At 55.4% G+C, this 16747-nt stretch overlaps 1 protein-coding gene across 1 annotated transcript in view; it reads right to left on the bottom strand.

The window, feature by feature from the left end:
* Positions 1-200: 200 nt before the first annotated feature.
* Positions 201-16747, bottom strand: part of GABBR2 (gamma-aminobutyric acid type B receptor subunit 2) — a 367202-nt gene continuing 350655 nt past the window's right edge. Inside the window, exons 15-19 of the mRNA XM_058302623.1 lie at positions 14927-15151; positions 12308-12490; positions 9725-9854; positions 5896-6013; positions 201-2693 (exon numbers count right to left, since the gene is read on the bottom strand). Coding sequence (XP_058158606.1) covers positions 2528-2693; positions 5896-6013; positions 9725-9854; positions 12308-12490; positions 14927-15151 — 822 coding nt within the window. The 3' untranslated portion in view covers positions 201-2527. The remainder of the gene's footprint in view (positions 2694-5895; positions 6014-9724; positions 9855-12307; positions 12491-14926; positions 15152-16747) is intronic.

Below are 16747 nucleotides of genomic sequence, written 5' to 3'. Positions count from 1 at the left end.
CACACACACAGCCTGTTGGTCTGTTCCCCTGGAGAACCTGCCTGACACACATGGTTACAGGGCTCTTCTGTTATTGCAAGCGGAAGGCTAGGGAGGGAAGTTTCTGGAAGAAGGGATAAGGCAAAGCAGGCAATTCCGACGTGTCCCTGAGTTTCTGACTCACCTGCACTGGGGGAAAACCAGGCATTCAAGATGACAAGTGTTTTTTTCCCCTTTTATTCATAAAAACAAATTTGCAACAATTTATTAAAAATTGATACCATGCAGTAGGAGGGTAGGAGAAATTCCTCATTTACATTGGATTCTGGCAGTTCCGGTCTCGTGGAAAGCGTTTGTGCACGACCGTCATTGGAAAATGCCTTGGAGCCGGAGCCTCTCCAGAAGTGCAGGGTGTGGCTGCGGTGTGGAAAAGAACAGACCCGTGACGGAGCTAGAGCCACTGCGGCGGGGCTTGTTATTGGCCGGGAATTGAACCACAAAAAAAAAATGGGTGAACCTACAGCGTCGTTAAGACAGAGAATGGACTTGGTGGGTTAACCCAGAAGACTGCACGCTCAGAGGTCACAAAGGGCTACAGACGCACACTCATCTCCGACAGGCCAATACTTGTGTGTGTGTGTTTTCCTGCTATGCTGGAATAATATTTCTACAGGTATTGTGTGTGTGTGTGTGTGTATACATTATGTACAATTCATGGTTTCTTTCCCTTCGAAACGTTAATGTGGTCCTTTAAATTAAATCTGGTTTGGGTGAAATCAAGAAAGCGTGTCAATACTGCTTGTCCACAGTGAGCGCCCACCCCGATTTTTAGTGCCTACGCAGAGAAGGGCTTCGACGTGACCTGCGATGGGGTGACGTTTGTTCCCCCCCATAAGAGCTGCAGCAGCTCCGTAGCCTCTTGGGGGGCGGGAGGGTGAAAGCCAGCCCACGTGGCCTGGGGTGCTTGGAGGTGTCGGTGCCAGGGAGGCTCCCGCGGGCCCTTGGGTCGGAGCCTGGGGGTGGCGGCAGTGGGTTCCTGCCTGCGGCGGTTCTGGGAAGAGATTATTGCCTGCCTGTGGGAGCTGCCGTGGGGTCCCCTCGGGGAGCGGGTGCCCTGGACCTGGGTGCTCAGGCCTCGCGTCCTGAACCCGTCCGGGCACGCCGGAGGCGTCGCGGGCGCCTCGCTCCCGCCGGCCGGGCCACCCCCTGCCCCCCACCTGCCGCAGAGCCAGCCGGTGGGGGGCGTTACTCCACCTCACGGGTCAGGGCCGCTTCGCCGTTTGGTCCAAAGGTCTCCTGGACGAGATCGAGTGTTCGCTCCTCAGAGTGACCCTGTGAGGTAGGCAGGACGGGTGTTGTTTCAACCCCATGTGGTGAGACAGGGGAAACTGAGGCTCAGAGAGGCGCCGGTGACTTGCCCAAGGTCACGCGGGGAGTCGGTGGCGGGGGGTGAGGACTGGAGCCCGGGCCCGTGGGGCTAGCGGGCCGGGGTGCCGTGGGGTCATGGGGGTGGGCTGACGTACCGCATCCCAGCAGAGCGCAGGGTGGGGGGGCGCTCGCTGGCGTGGGGGGCACTCGCCTGCCTCCTGGAAGCCCTGTCACCGACGCTCTCCCCCAGGACGGCAGGGGCGCCTGCTAGCTGAAGGCCCCTGCTTCACTTTGGTCAGAAGCAAAGTCCGTGGGCAGGATACCCGGCGGCCCCTGGGCCCTGGCGAGAGCGGCTAAAGTGCACAATCTTGCTTTATCGTGTTGGTTGGGACAGACAGTCCGTGGTGAGCTCGGGTGGTCCCTCCGATGGCGGGGGACGGCACCCGATAGGGACACGAGGACACGGCCGACAGGGGTGGGGGTGTGACGGACTCTCGGTGAAGGCTGCAGAACGAGTCTGCAGGGTGACGTGCCCTAAATCCCCACGGTCCCCGCGCGGGTGTTATTGTGTGGACGGGTGGCGTTTATCAGAGAGTAACAAACATCCCCTTCGCTGACAAGGTCCCTCCGGGATCCCACCCTCCTGCCCGCCCGCCGGGGCCGCGCCAAGTGCGAGTCCCGCTGCAGCGCCAGCAAGCTGGGGCCGCCCTGCCCAGCCCCTCCCCGGGCGCGGAGAAGGGCCGGCCTGGGGGTCTGAGCCAGCGACGCGGGTGCAGAGCGCAGCAGGGGTTTCTCCAGAGGCCCCTGCCCCCGGCCCCGGCTGCTTGGGGGCCACACAGTGACTTCCAGCTGCAGTCCCCGGGCCTCTCTCCTGGCCGAGCGTGTGTTTGTGTGTGCAAGTTTCAAAGATCCCAGCTCCTCCTTGTTGGCAGACATCAAGGGAGAAGTCGTTTCCATTCCTCTTCTCTGTGAAAGAGCAAAACCTTCACAAATAAGGCTCGAGGTCAGGCCCAGCGCCCCCGTCCTGTCCACCTGAGTTCCCTCCAGGCGGTCGCGCGAGGCCAGCCGTGGCGCCCCGCTCCTCGGCGGCAGAGCGGGCGGCGTTCCCGCAGCGGACGCCTCTGCCCGGTGTGGTCCCGTCACGGGGCGGGGGGCGGGTCCTGGCCCCAGCCTCCCACCCTCACAGGCCCGAGACCATGACCCGGAAGGAGGGCGGCACGTGTCTGTGGCGGGGGCTGGCGGCGGGGCTGACGCAGGGGCTGGCGCAGCTGGCGTCCACGCCTCCGATGGACGGGAGGTAGGCGTGGTGCAGGATGGGCAGCTGCAGGGACAGCCGGCGCTGGATGCTGTGGCGGGAGAGAAAGGGACAAGGGTGAGGGGAGGCCTCCGGCCGCGCGCCAGCGTTTTCCCTGGGCTCCCTCTGCCCGATGGGCGGGTGGGAGGTGCAGACTTGTCCCTGAACCCAAGTCTGCCCATCCACCCATCCACCTGCTCAGCCAGCCAGAGGGGCACTACTGACTACCTGGGTGTGGTGGCTAGGCTAATGAGTCAACTTGGCCAGGTAACGGGGCCCAGTTGTTTGATCAGGCGAGCACTGGGCTCACTGTGATACAAGGGCATTTATGGACTTGAGTCACCAGTAACTGCATAGATGGCTGATGACCTCTGCATCAACCAGGGAGATTGTCGTCAGCAATGAGTGACGCTTTATCCAATCAGTGGGATGCCTTCAAAGGGGAAGTGATTGCAGCATTGAGAGAGAATCTCCCAGCTGGTCTTTGGACAGCCAACGCCTCCCAGGAACTCATCAAGGACCTTCACTGGACTTTCCTCGGAGCCCCTGGTTGCAGCCTGCCTGCAGGACCTGGACTTGTGCATCCCCATGGTCACGTGAGAGACTCTGATAAAATCGTGTGCTATCAACAGCTAGCTCATATGGATTCTGCTTCCCTAGAGAAGCCTGACTAATACACCAGGAGACGACAATAAACCAGGCAGTGTCTTCTGGAGGGTCCGGTCTGGGCCATGGAGGCCGTTCTTGTAAGGGTCACAGCAGTCTGGGAAGGAGCCCTTGTCCTCATCCCAGGACTCTGTGGCCAACGCAGGGCTGGTGCACCTGCTGTCAGCCACACACCCGCTGGCCTCCAGGCCCACCCCTGCAAGCCTCCGCCGCGTCCTCCTCCCCCCACTCCCCTGCCACTGCCCCTCTGGGCCAGGCCATTCGAACAGGTCCGTCTTCCAGCTTCGAGGCTGGTGGGTGTATCTTTCCAACACAGGGAGCCCTTTCCACTCCTGTTGCCTTTCTTTAGGAAAAAGAGGACGTGGGGCTCAGGACTCCAGTACCTGGCTTTGGCCAAATTTTCCATGTGACTGCCCCCGCCCAGCCTCGGAAACCCCACCTAGGGTGCCTAGCTCCCCCGGAGATGCTGTCCCCTTGCGCGTGCTCTTGGCCTGCCTGGAAGTCCCCTCCCTCTACTTCCTGACCAAGGGCACTGCTTTTCCAAGATCCAGCTGAAACGGCACCTTTCCTCAGAGGGGGCCCCCCAACTCCTCCAAGCCCCCAGGGCCCTTGACAAACACCCAGGCACAAAGGAAGCAGAGATGGAGGCCAGGGCAGGCTCGTGGGAGCCCCTGATGCCCCCTCCCCGCCACCCTGTTCTCTCCACCTTCTCACCTGGTCTCAACAAGCGCCCTGCTGCTAAGTCCCCACGCCTGTTGACGAGGCTGCTTTGGGGTCCTGCACGTGCTCGGCTCCACGGAAGCACCCAGCACCCCGCACCCTAGAAGCTGCATTCGTCGCCGGCAGGGGCTGTGCTCTCCCCTCCTCCTGGTGCCAGGGCCTGACGTCTTGGGTGGGACAACCCAGATCTTCACGGGCACCCAGGAGGGTGGGCAACGAGGCCCGCTGTCCCCATTGTAAAGGAGAGAGGAAGGCACCGGGGACCACACGGGGTGGGGGGCGCTTGCTCCACCCGTGAACGTACCTTGCTCACGGGGCTGCCCCATCCCAACGGGCCATACCCATGGGGCACAGGGCACGGAGGGGACCTGAGCTGGATGGGGCTGGGGAGGTGCTGTGCCCACTCCCCGAGGACCTGTGGACTGAAGGCTTCTCCCCCTGGTGGCCTCACAGGTGCTCACAACACCTGTGTGCCGGAGCTCTCAACATGAAAGGGCAACGTGTGCGCGACGGCTAATTTTCTGTGTCAACCTGGCTGGGCTGTGGCGTCCAGGTGTTTGGTCAACACTGGCCTAGATGTTGCTGGTATTTTGCAGATGGGATCAGCACCTACAGTCAGTTGACTTTCGGTAGAGGAAATGACTCAGCGTAATGTGGGTGGGCTCAGCCAACCAGTGAAGGCTGTAAGAACAAAATTTCCTGGAGAAAAAGAAATTCTGCCACAGGAACACAGCATCACATCCTGCTGAGCTGCCAGACCGCTGGCCTGCCCGAAGGGCTTTGAACTTGTCAGCCCCGCAATTGTGAGAGCCAACAAATTCCTCTCCCTCTCTCTTCCTATTTCTTTTTTTTAAACTACAGTCCTTACTTTTCTCTCTAACGTCCTTGTTTTTGTTTTTTTTTTAAGATTTATTTATTTCTTTCCCTTCCCCCCCCGCCTCGGTTGTCTGTTCTCTGTGTCTATTTGCTGCGTCTTCTTTGTCTGCTTCTGTTGTTGTCAGCAGCACGGGAATCTGTGTTTCTTTTTGTTGTGTCATCTTGTTGCATCAGCTTGTTGCGCCAGCTCTCCGTGTGTGCGGCACCATTCTTGGGCAGGCTGCACTTTCTTTCACACTGGGCAACTCTCCTTCCAGGGCGCACTCCTTGTGCATGGGGCTCCCCTATCTGGGGGACACCCCTGTGTGGCACGGCACTCCTTGCGCGCATCAGCACTGCGCATGGGCCAGCTCCACACGGGTCAAGGAGGCCCGGGGTTTGAACTGCAGACCTCCCATGTGGTAGGCGGACGCCCTAACCACTGGGCCAAGTCCGCTTCCCTCTCTCCCTATTTTGAATACTGGCTTTGTTTTTCTGGAGAAGCCTGAATCTCCAACCTCCTTCCCTGCTTTATTTTTTTCCAAACCATCTATCATTTAACATACCAGATTCTTGGCTTTTTAAATAAAGGTATTGTCTCACCAGACAGAACGTAAGGTCCATGCAGAGAGGGATTTTTATCTGTTCTGTTCACTTTGGTGGCACCAGCACCTAACAAAGGTTTCAGCAAACGGTTGTCAAATAAAAGCATCTAGCAAAGTGAAATTCTACACATAATGAAGGCACCAGGTACGCTGGACAGAACGTGACATTGGGCAGACCCAAGTTCCCATCCTGCCTTCTGGGTTAGCACCGGAGGCAGCCTTGACCAGTCACGCCCCCTGTTTGAACACTGGTTTTATCATCCGTAAAAGGAGCAGTGCAATTGAACTCACATCACAGGACTGCTGTGAAGTTCAAGGAAAATAATGGAGGTGAAAATCCCGGCGGGTGCAAGCAGCTGGGCGGGAATAATACCCTCCGAGGGACGCCCCCCGGGCGCAGGCACTTACTGCTCTGGGGAGTTTATATCTTCTATGGGGTCTTTGCACGTTCGTGAGGGCTCGGCTGTGTTCCACTGGAGCTGGGGATTTTGATCACGGTGATTTTTTAAAACAGCCTTTCCCCCATCTGCATGCAAAACAACGAGATCACAAGCAGTATTGCAACATAGTCTTAATTATGACCAAGTTTAAACCTGATTTTACAAAATCACAGTGCAATCTTCTTCCCAGGATGCCGCCTGAGGAGAAAGAATGCAAAACAAGCAAATCATCCCTCTGTGCTCTCCAGGGCTCTACAGCCAGTCTCCGGGGAGCAACACGGAGCCCCAAGAGCCCTGCAACCGGGGAGGGAAGCGGCCTGGGCGGGGAGGGGATGGGCTTGGCATGGGCGGCTGGAATCAAGCCTATGGATGTAGGCAACATGATGTAGACATGAGAGGGTCGCACATAAAGGCCTTTTTCACTGGTGCATAGGCATGTGATGACAAAACAAAACAGACCAAGGTGTATTTTCCATAAGATTGGCAAAATTGCGAAGAATAGTAATAGCCAGGAAAGTGTTGGGGGGCATAAGCTGGCACCTTTCTGGGGGGCACTTCTGTATGTACCCGTACTGTAAATACGTGTGTGGCAGATTGAGTTCTGTGCCCCAGAAAGACATCATGCTCTTGTAATGCGCTGCCGTGGGTGTGGACCCATTGGCACACGGGACCTTTGGAAGATGTTATTTTTGGTTAAGGTGGGGCCAACTGAACCAGGATGGGTCTTAATCCTATCACTGGAGGCCTTAGAGAAAAAGCTGTAGGGGAAGGGCCAGAGGCTGGAAGTCAACGGATCCAGGAGAGAAAGGAGAGGACATCGCTGTGTGACGGCAGAGCCAAGGCACCCAGGACCGCCAGAGGAGAAGGCGGCGGAAACAGGAGCCAACCCAACCCTGTTGCTCAGCCAGCCCACTGCGTGGGATCTGAGGTAGCATGCACATCTTTCACCCAGAAACTCCACTTCTGGCAATCATCCTCAGGAAAGAATTAAGGATGTGTGCAAAGTGTAACGATAAACATGTTCAAGTTATTGTTTACAGCATCAAATAGTTGGACCTCATCCGCATGTGCCCAGGAACAATTATCTACATGATGGGGCCCTCCATTTAAAGGGAGCTCGTGGAGTCATAAAACCTGATGTGCCGCAGACCTCCCCAGAGCTGAAAAGACCTTTAAGTACCTGGCCCCCACCCCGGAGAGCTGGACTCATTCGGTCTGGGGAGGGGCGGTGGTGTTTTGTCGCTGCAGTGGGAAACCTTCTATGTATGTCATCTTACAACCCCGTGCATACGTGCATAGGATGGATTCCCAAAGAGAAATTGCTGGGTCACAAGGTATGTGCAGTTGGGAATTTTTGTGTGTGGCAGATATTGTCAAATAGCTCTCTGGGGAGGTTAGAATAATTTCCTTTCCAACCAGCAGTGCTTAAGAATGCCTCTTTTCTTACACTCTCAGCAACTTTTTGATCTTTGATCTTCCCTTGCATCTCCCTGCAGGTCTTAATTTGTATATAAAAATAAGGTGCAAGATAGAGCATCTTTTCATTAGCTTAAGAAGCTTTTGTATTTCCTTTTATGGGGACACCCTTTTTACATCTTTTGCCCATTTTCTTTTGGGTTGTGGTCTTTTTCTTATTAACTTGTATATACTTAAATATAATTTAATTTCGTACAGTTAAATAAGCCCTTTATCTAAGCTAAATTTTTCTTGGCTGGTTTGCTTTTTCTGGCTATGCTTATTGTAGTTTTGTATTGCAAAAATAATTCTTTTGAAGTGAAATATCAATTTTTTTCTTTTACGACTTCTGTGTTTTGTACATAATATAATCTCTCTGAGATCACTTTCGAGACAATCTCTCTGAGATTATTTTTAAAAATTCTCCCATGGTTTTTTCTAGTACTTCCATGGTTCCATTTTTTATATTTAAATCTTTTATCCCATATGGAATTTACTCTGCGTACGGTGTGAGGTAAGGCTCTAACTTTCCCCCTTTCAAGATGGCTACCCATTTATCCCAATGACATTTCTTGAACAGTCCTTCCCACCCCCCACTGATGTGAAATGCCCACCTTTATCAAGTACGAAAATTACTGGGAATAATTTTCATTCTGTTAATTGATCTCATTTAAAAAATACTAATTAACATCTTATATAAGAATTATATAATATTGATTTTAAAATAAGAATACTTATTACTTATGTAATAAGAATAAAAGAAAATAAAAGATTAAAAATGATTTTATAATTCATAAATGAATATATGCCAGTGACAAAATCCAATGATGGGGAGAATATATAAAAAAATACAAGAGAATCCCTTCTCACTCACTCTTCCCTTTCACACAGGTTTATACTCTTAACAATTTGGTGTTTGCTTTTCCAAACCTTCTTTAAAAATGCACTTACACACACACACACACAGGTGTGCATGCACCTGTATGCATCCTACTGTACATCTTCACCTTGCTCTTTTCACCCCAAGGTCTACTGACATCAGCACAAATCGACCGGCCTCCTTTGGTGAGTTGTGTTTGCTTGATCATAACTAACGAGCCCACCCGACGCGATGCACATTTCAGCCAATTCCAGCTTTCTCGCCTATGAAAACTGTCGGGATGGGCATGCGTGTGTGCGACCACGCCTTGGCCCACGAACATTCCCACGGGGCGGTGGTATCCTGGCAGGGGGATGGCTGGGTCAGGAGGGTTTGCATTTAACCTTTAGCACGTGCCAGGCTCACTTCCAAGACACTGTAGGAGAACGCCCACTTGCACACCCTCTTACCAACCTCGGGGACCTCTTAAAGTTCTGCCCAAAACCTAGGCCCACAAGGGCGCTGGGGATTGAGTCCTCCCCCGCCAGAAGCCGTGTGCAAGCCCTAACCTCAGGCCTGGGGGGTGCCAGCCCACTGGCGACAGGGCCTTTGAAGAGGCCGGTCATTACGTGGGGCCAGGTTGAGTAGGGTGGGCCTCCAGCCCCCATGGTGCAGGTCCTCGTGAGCAAAGGCACTTGGACAGGGAGGGAGGAGCCGGAGAAGGAGAAAGAGCCGCCTGTGACGAGGCAGCGGAGCATCCTGAGCCGGGAAGCCCGAAGTCTAGAGACTTCCGGAGAGGGTGTGGGCTGGCTCTCCTTGACGTTGGACCTCCAGCCTCCGGAACTAGGGGACACCCTGCCTGGGGGATTCGCCAAAGGGGCCCTGCCGAACCGAGACAGAGGGCTTGTGCGACTGGGCTTGCGTTTCCCAAGCGGGTGTGAGCCTGAGCGCCACGGTGTGTCTTACCAAGCATCACAGTCTTACCACCACGGCGTGTCTTACTGAGCGTCACAGCGTATTACCGCCACGGCGTGTCTTACCAAGCATCACAGTCTTACCCCCACGGTATGTCTCACCGCCATGACGCGTCTTACTGCCACAGCGTGTCTCACCGCCACGGCGTGTCTTACCAAGCAGCTCTTTCTTGCATGCTGACGAGATTCGTTTGAACGTGTGGGGTGTGGTTAGGAGAAGCAAAGGGAAATTGTGTGCTAAGAAGGAAACTAGGTGCTAAGAAGGCCCGTGGCCCCAGTCACTACACGAATGCTGGCCGGCATGCGTGCACGTGGCAGGGGAACCCACGAGGCTGAGAAAGGGGAGCCCCGGGCTGGTGGGTGGCTCCCACTGGGCACAGAAGGGCACTGGCGGGCAGGCCGGAAGACACGGGCCCTAGACCTGGTGGCTCTGCGGGTGCCCCGCGCCTCGGGACCGTCATCTGCACGATGAGGCTGGACGGCTGGCGTCGGCGACGAGGGCCCCGTACCTGTGCTCTCGGCGAAGTCCCCCAGGTGGAGGATGTCATTGAGCTCCTGGTAGTGGTTCTGCTTAATGTACGTGGTCTTCTCGGGCGTGTCCTGCAGCTGCATGGTGACCTCTTCCAGGTCTTTATCGAGCTAGAGGACACAGGTGCCGGGTGAGTGGGCGGCCCCGGCCCAGCCCCCGCCCCAGCCCCAGGAGCTGGGCCTCCAGACCCAGAGGGGCCCCCGGGGCCGCACCCCAGCTGGCAGCCGGAGGGGAGTGTGCCTGGGTGCAGGGTCCTGGGGGGCCCTGCCAGCTCTTGGTGAAGGAGAAGTGATGCCGGCAGGGCCCTGGGCTTAGGCGAATAGGGGCTCGGCGGAGGCTCGGGTTTTGATGGTGCAGGCCGGAGGCGGGGCAGGGCGGGCAGGAGCGCCGTCCCGGGGCTGTCCCTGCCCGGCTGGGGCATGTGAGAGCTGGGTCTGCAGAATGGGCTAACAGCAGGCCCTCCCTCGTCGGGGTTATTGCGAGGACTCGGGGGGACAGCGCAGACGTCGATAGCCTAGTGCCTGACAGGTAACACGGGGGACCTGCTACTGTAGCACTTATAGGATGATCATCATTGATTCCAGCAGGACCTTTGGGGGAGGACAGACCTGCAGGGCCGCTGAGCTCTGACCCTCTCACCGTCACACACACTCAGGCCAGCAGGGGCTGGCCCAGAGCAGTGCACCTGGCTCCAGCCACCCCCAGGTGATATAAAAATCTGGAGCGAGCCCTGGGGCACTTCAGCCTGGGCAGCGTGCGTGTGTGCGAGGGGGCGGCGGGTGGGGCAGGCAGCGGGCATTCCTACTGCATATAAAAGAGGGCATCCTACAAACTGTGAAGTGCTGCTCCGCTGCCAGGAGCACGGCCATTAAACGACAGAATAGGTTTTCATGTGGAGGAGGAGAGAGATGCCTTCATTGTGGGACTCCAAGGGCAGGGTGAGGATCAAAGGGTGGAGGCAACGGGAGGCCGTTCCGTGGTTCAACTACAGGAAAAAAAAACAATCCAAATTTTCCGGGCTTTTGACCATGGCGTGGGTTTGCTAAAGTGAGTGAGCGCTTCGCTGCTGACGCGTGCAAGTTGAAGTTGAAGGTCATGGCACGGAGGTGTGGAATTCCTAGTCACAGAGAGGTCTGGTATTAAAACCCTCTCAGCATCGAGCTTTGCGGGGCAGAAAGCCTCCCTGCCTGCTCCAGGAGCTGGTCATGGGCTGCCCCAACTGTAAAGCGCCGCTCTCAGATGCCCAGACAACTACCTGCACGGTGACTCTCTGTTGAGGAAGATGATGTGCCCCCAAAAGGATGCTAGATTTAACCAGTAAAGCACAACTCCCAGAAAAGTCTGAATTTCAGATAACAATGAATGATTTTTTAGTATAAGGGCATCCCAAATATTGAATGGGACAGACTTATACTTAAAACAAATATACCCCCAAAGGATTCATTGTTTATCCGAAATCCAAACTTAACTGGGCATTCTGTATCAAATCTGGCAACGCTGTGTCTTCTTCTTTGCAAGTGTGCCTGGCTAGAGACCACATTTCCCAGCCTCCCACGGGGCTATGTGCGATCACGTGACCAAGCACTAGCCAAAGGAATGGGAGTATAACCAACTTGTGGCGTTTTGGGGTCTCTTGCTAAAAAGGCAATTCCTTGCCTGTACCTCCTTTCTCTTCTCTTCCTGAGGGTGAGCAGCACATGCCTCCTGCCCCGCTTTACCCGTATGGATGAGGAAAAGGTGCTGGGGGCGGGGAGGGCGAGATTTTAGGACTTTTGTTCATCTCTCCTCAGAATCATTAGGTGAGACAGAAAGCAATGTCTTTGTTCTTTGGGTCACTACATTTTGGGGCTTCTCTGTTACAGCAACTTTGCCAGGATCCTAACCAATACGCTTTCCTTCGTTTCCTCCCCGTCCCGCTCATGGAATTAGAACGCCTCCGTTTAACCCTGGCTTGGAGAACTTGGGCCGGGTTTTATCCTCTGAACAGAAGGGGAGGGCTGGAAAGAGGGAAGTGATTTGGTTTCCCCTCCCTGTGAAAGAAAGTCCGTAATTTGCCGTTTGGCTTGCGCACGAAAGGGTCTGGTTATGGCCTCTCTGGGCCCTTCAGGAACCAGGTAAGAGCCTTCTGGACACAGGAGAGCCTGCTGCAGCAGACGGTCCTCCCTGAAAAGCTTCTTTTCACGTCTTCTCTAACTTTATATCTTACAGACGCAGGTGGGCGCTGGGTGTGCTGGGAGCGTGAAAAAGGGAGTGATGGAGACGGATGGACAGGGAGGCTCAGGGGGCTGCCAGCACCTGGAACCCGTGCCTCTCGCAGGCCCTGCTTTCTGGGGACGGCCGGAAGCCGGGCACTGTGGGACTCCAAGACCCGGGGCCGGGCGGGCAAAACTGTCCCGTAGATTCTGCCAAGCTGCCCCCTCTTAGCGGACGCTGCGCCCCCTTCTCGCAGCCATCACTACGGCGGAAGGGACCCCACGGCCGCGGCGCGGGCTCCCGGGGCGGGCCGGGGAGGGGAGCCCCTGCGCTGGAGAAGGGCCCGGCCGCCTACGGCAGCGAGCGGCACCTCGGTGATCTTCATGCGCAGGCGGTGGTTCTCCGACTGCAGGCCCTCCAGGCGGGACGTGCTGGCTTGGTTCACGCTGGTGACCGAGGTGGACGTCTTGGAGTCTTCTTTCTTCTGGTTCTGGGTGAACTGGAAGCGCCTGTTCTGAGTGGCGGCGTCGGGGTTTGTCCTCAGGGTGATGAGCTGAAAGGACACGGGTGGGGTTGGGAAGCGAGCGCTCGGGTCCTTCCTCCCCTCCCCCGGGGCGGTCGTCCAGGCTCGTCCTGCTCGGGGCAGCGACACGGGGACCCGGAGGACACAGACTGGAGGCAGGCGCCATGACCCCTTGCCGGGTGTGACCGGGGCAGGCGCGTCCCCTCGTGGAGCCTCAGGTCCCATTCTTGCTAGCAGAAGCCTGGCCTCCTGACCCCCAGTCCACCTGCACCCCTGACCCCGAGGGCGCCACCAGGGCTGGCTCCAGGGGAGCCTCGCTCAGCCTCAGGCCTCGCGCCAGGTGGGAGATAAACCCCGAGGGTGACAGCTGCAGAGAGAATGGGACGAGCACCGTGATGCCTCTGCTCCTTCCAACCCGAGTGTCAGGACAGCGGGGGACGGAGCCGACACGGGCCCTTCTTCACCTTCTCCTAAGAGAAGGGCCTGCCCTGATCGCACCCATTTACTCAAGAGCCGTCTCTGGGCTCAGGGCAGGCTCTGGGCTCAGCTCTGGAGAGGAGGAGCGAGCCAGGGGTGGGTGGGGGTGGAGACTAGGAAGGGCTCAAGTCCCCCTAGCCCAGGAGGCCTCCCTGCCTGAGCGGCGGGCGACGTGGGCCCGGGTGGGCTCTTGGAGGGTCTGGAAGGATGGGGAGACTTCTGCTGGGGGAGGCGAGGGAACTCCCGAGGGGAGAGATGGCAGGTGCAAACACGGGGGGCCTGCGGCTGGGGGCCCTTGTGGGGAAGGGCTGGTGTGCAGGGTTCGCTGGGGAGACCGGAAGCCAGCCCAACATCGGGGCCTGTCCTGGAGGTGGGAGGGCAATGGGGAGCCACTGAGGGTGCCAGAGCAGAGGTGTGACATGCTCAGGGCTGGGCTTAGGCTTGGGCCTCTTTTACAGCGTGGGGAGGAGGGGTGGAGGCCGAGAGCTGTGGCCCCGGCTGGAGCCTGCGTGGGTGCTGACCACAGAAGGAAGGAGTGTTGAGGGCATGACTGACAGAGCTCGGGAGCTGGCTGGAGGGTCCAGGAGGCTGCAGGTGCCTGTTCAGGGGACGCTGGGCCCTGAGGGACGGCCTCTCTTCCCCTCTTTCGTCGAGGCACACTCTACCTCCACTTAGGCCCAAACCTCTTCCTGACTCAGTTTCCAGCTCCTTCCTTCCCTTTTTTTTTTTTAAACTCTTTTTTTCTCTGATATTTATATAGTCATGCCTGCTATTCAATTGGTTTAAAAGACATGGAATCTAGATTTCCTTATTTTACTTTAATCCTGATGTTTTAGCTATCATCTCTTGAAAAACTTTCCAGTTGCGTGGAGTCTAACCACGTTAGCCTTGCCCAGGGGGACTGAGCACCTTCGGGCTGAAGATGAGGAGGGACACATGGGCCGGGAGTGGCCGCGTTATTTCATGCTCCTTATTGCATCTGGCCTATTTTCTTATTCTTTATATCTTGACTCTTCTGCATTAATTTAAAAATTAATGCTGCATGTTACCTTTTTATTTAGGGGGCTTTATACTCTGGAACTCTTAGTTTTTAATCTAAAAATTAGAGCATATTAAAAAGAAACTAATTATGGTGCCGAGTTATCGAATGCCTTTAACATGTGCCTGGGCAGTGTCGGCCTGACCGCACTAACCTGTTTCCCTTCTCCCCACTTTTTAAACTTGGCGCCACGTATTTAAGGACTATTCAAATGGAACACAACTGCGTATCCAGCCATCCTTTCCTCCGGAGACCCACCCAGGCCAGGTGTCTGCCCACACAGAGCCGCCAACTGCAGGGGGCACCCACGAGGCCGAGGCCTCTTCACCTGCTCCCTGCCGGGTGGGCTAATGCCTGAAAAATCTCTTTTCAGGGTGGTCCTGGAGGCCAGCCCTGCAGATGAATGGAAAACGTAAGCGGCCATTAAACTTGGTTATTCCTTTTGCCCCCCACACTACGACTCCTGGGACTTCATCCTGAGGGAACAATCGGAAATAAGAAAAAGGTGATAGGCAGGAAAAAAGTTAATTGATAATGTAAAAAAAATTTGGAAGCCTCTGTAGTGGTCACCAGTAGGGGATCGAGTGATCCATTAAATTATGGAGCGCCCCCCAGTGATGGGTACAAATGCGGGAAGATACGAAGGACAAAAAGTCAGATGAAAAAGGCGAACTCCAAAATGACCCATGGGCTATAACCACCGCCGAATATGTCGACAGCCAGAACAAAAGGGCGGGAAGGAAACACACCAAAAGCAGCAGTGGCGATTATTCTGGGGAGCTGGACTATTAGGCGAGATTCCCAAAAAACACCTGGCTGCTGCTTTTCTGTGCCTTCCAAAGGTTCCGTAATGTGAATTGTCCTCATAAAAAACACAACTAGCAAAACCTTTAGAAAGCGGAGACGACGGAGCGAGCGCCGGGGGCCGGGGGCCGGCCGCCGCCCCGTACCTTGGGCACGAACACCAGGCAGAGGGTGATGGTGCTGCAGAAGATGATGACGAGGGCCACGATGCAGAACTGCACGTTGGGCTGGTCCCGGGTGAGGAAGGACACGGCGGCCCCGATGATGCACATGATCCCCACGTTGTAGACGCTCATCCCGATGTACTTGCTGTCGTTGAGCGCGGGGATGCTGACGTTGCGGGTCTCCCAAGCTAAGAAACAACCGAACAACTGCAAGGGCGAACAGAGAGGTGAGATGGTCGTTACCAAGTGGCGGCACACGCTCGCGGCTCTGAGCAGCCGCCCAACCGCAGGGGACTTGGGCAGTGGGGCTGGGCGGGCAGGGAGCCTGGGGGCTTGGCTGACAGCCTGGTCCTCCTGGTGTCACCAGCGGTTTCCGTGCGTGGACCCGAGGGGAGGTACAACTCTCACGGTCGGGTCTGTTTTATCCGATTTTTCTGCAGTCACGCTGGCTGTTTAGTTGGTTAAAAGGACATGAGCTAGCTCTTCTGTTATTTTACTTTAACACTAACGTTTAGCTGCATTTCTTGAAAAAAAAAACATGTTGGAGTCAGGGATCAGGATGGCAGAGCAAGATGCTTCAGGGCTGTCTATTCCCAATAGGCGCTCGAACAAGCCTCAAGGACTGGCAGACGCAGTTAAAGGACTGCGGTGCCAGGGTGAGCGCCGAGTCGAGGGAAAGGCTCCTCAAAAGCAGCCGGATCTCGTGGTGGCCGGGCTGGCCCCTCCTCCACCCTGGACCAGTTCAGCTGCCGCCCATGCTCCCCACAGGGCTCTCTGGTCCAGGTTCCGGGAGGAGCAGATAAACCCTGTGCTGTACTTTGAGAACGTGTGACTGGTGGTGGCCTGCGTGCAGAAGGCGGCTCACGGGGCTTTCCGACAGAATGCGGGGGTGGGGGGGGAGAGAGTCAGGTCGCACTGCTGGGAGCGAGGGATTGCTGGCTCGAGGACACACAGCGCAGCGCCTGGGACCATGGGGGAACTTTCCTAGGAAGAGTTCCCTTTGGGAACCAGATAAACATGGACTTCCAAGGCCACACATGCATGCCCAAGGCAAGATACATGCGCAGAAAGGACCTGGGGGGCCCCTGGCTTTGGCCTCGAGCTATTTTCTAAACTCATTGTATGGATAAGCATGGAAGGAGAGGGCTTGCCCGGGTCAGTCTGCAAAGACTGGGAAAGGTGTTTTCTGTTTCTCCTTTTTTTTGGGTCAGCCCCTGGCATTCAAGGAAAGCTCTGTCATAAGACAAGCTGGACACAAGCATAATAAATGCCTTAGAGTCTAAATTCCAGCAACAACACATTAAACTATCGACAAAAGGTTAGAAAGTATACAAAGAAATAAGTAGTGATGGCCTAGGCATCAGGGAAGGTTAAAGTATTAGAAAATATCAATGAAAAGGACCAGCCCTGGGAACTACCAAAGACTTCCAAAAAAAAAAAGGACCTAAATATGCTTAAAGAGCTAAAGGAAATCAGGGAAACAAAGATGAACACAAAGAGAATATCAACAGAGAGATGGAAATTATGGCAAGAAACTACATGGAGCTGAAGACCACAGTAACAGAAATGAACAATTTCCTAAAGGGGTTTGACAGCAGATTGGAGCTGGCAGAAGAAAGAGTCTGTGAACTTGAAGAAAAGCTAGTTTAAAAAAAATTCAATTGAAATCATTCAGTCTGGAGCAGCAGAAACAATGAAGAAAAGTGAGCAGAGCCTGAGGAATCTGTGGGACACCGTCAAGTGTGCCAATATATACATTGTGGGAGTCCCAGAAGAAGACAGAGAAAAAGAGGAGCAGATGTG

The sequence above is a fragment of the Dasypus novemcinctus genome, chromosome 8 (assembly GCF_030445035.2).
Source record: "Dasypus novemcinctus isolate mDasNov1 chromosome 8, mDasNov1.1.hap2, whole genome shotgun sequence".
Lineage (NCBI taxonomy): Eukaryota > Metazoa > Chordata > Mammalia > Cingulata > Dasypodidae > Dasypus > Dasypus novemcinctus.
Note: the sequence above shows the minus strand (reverse complement) of the source record. Positions and strands in the feature narration are given on the sequence as shown.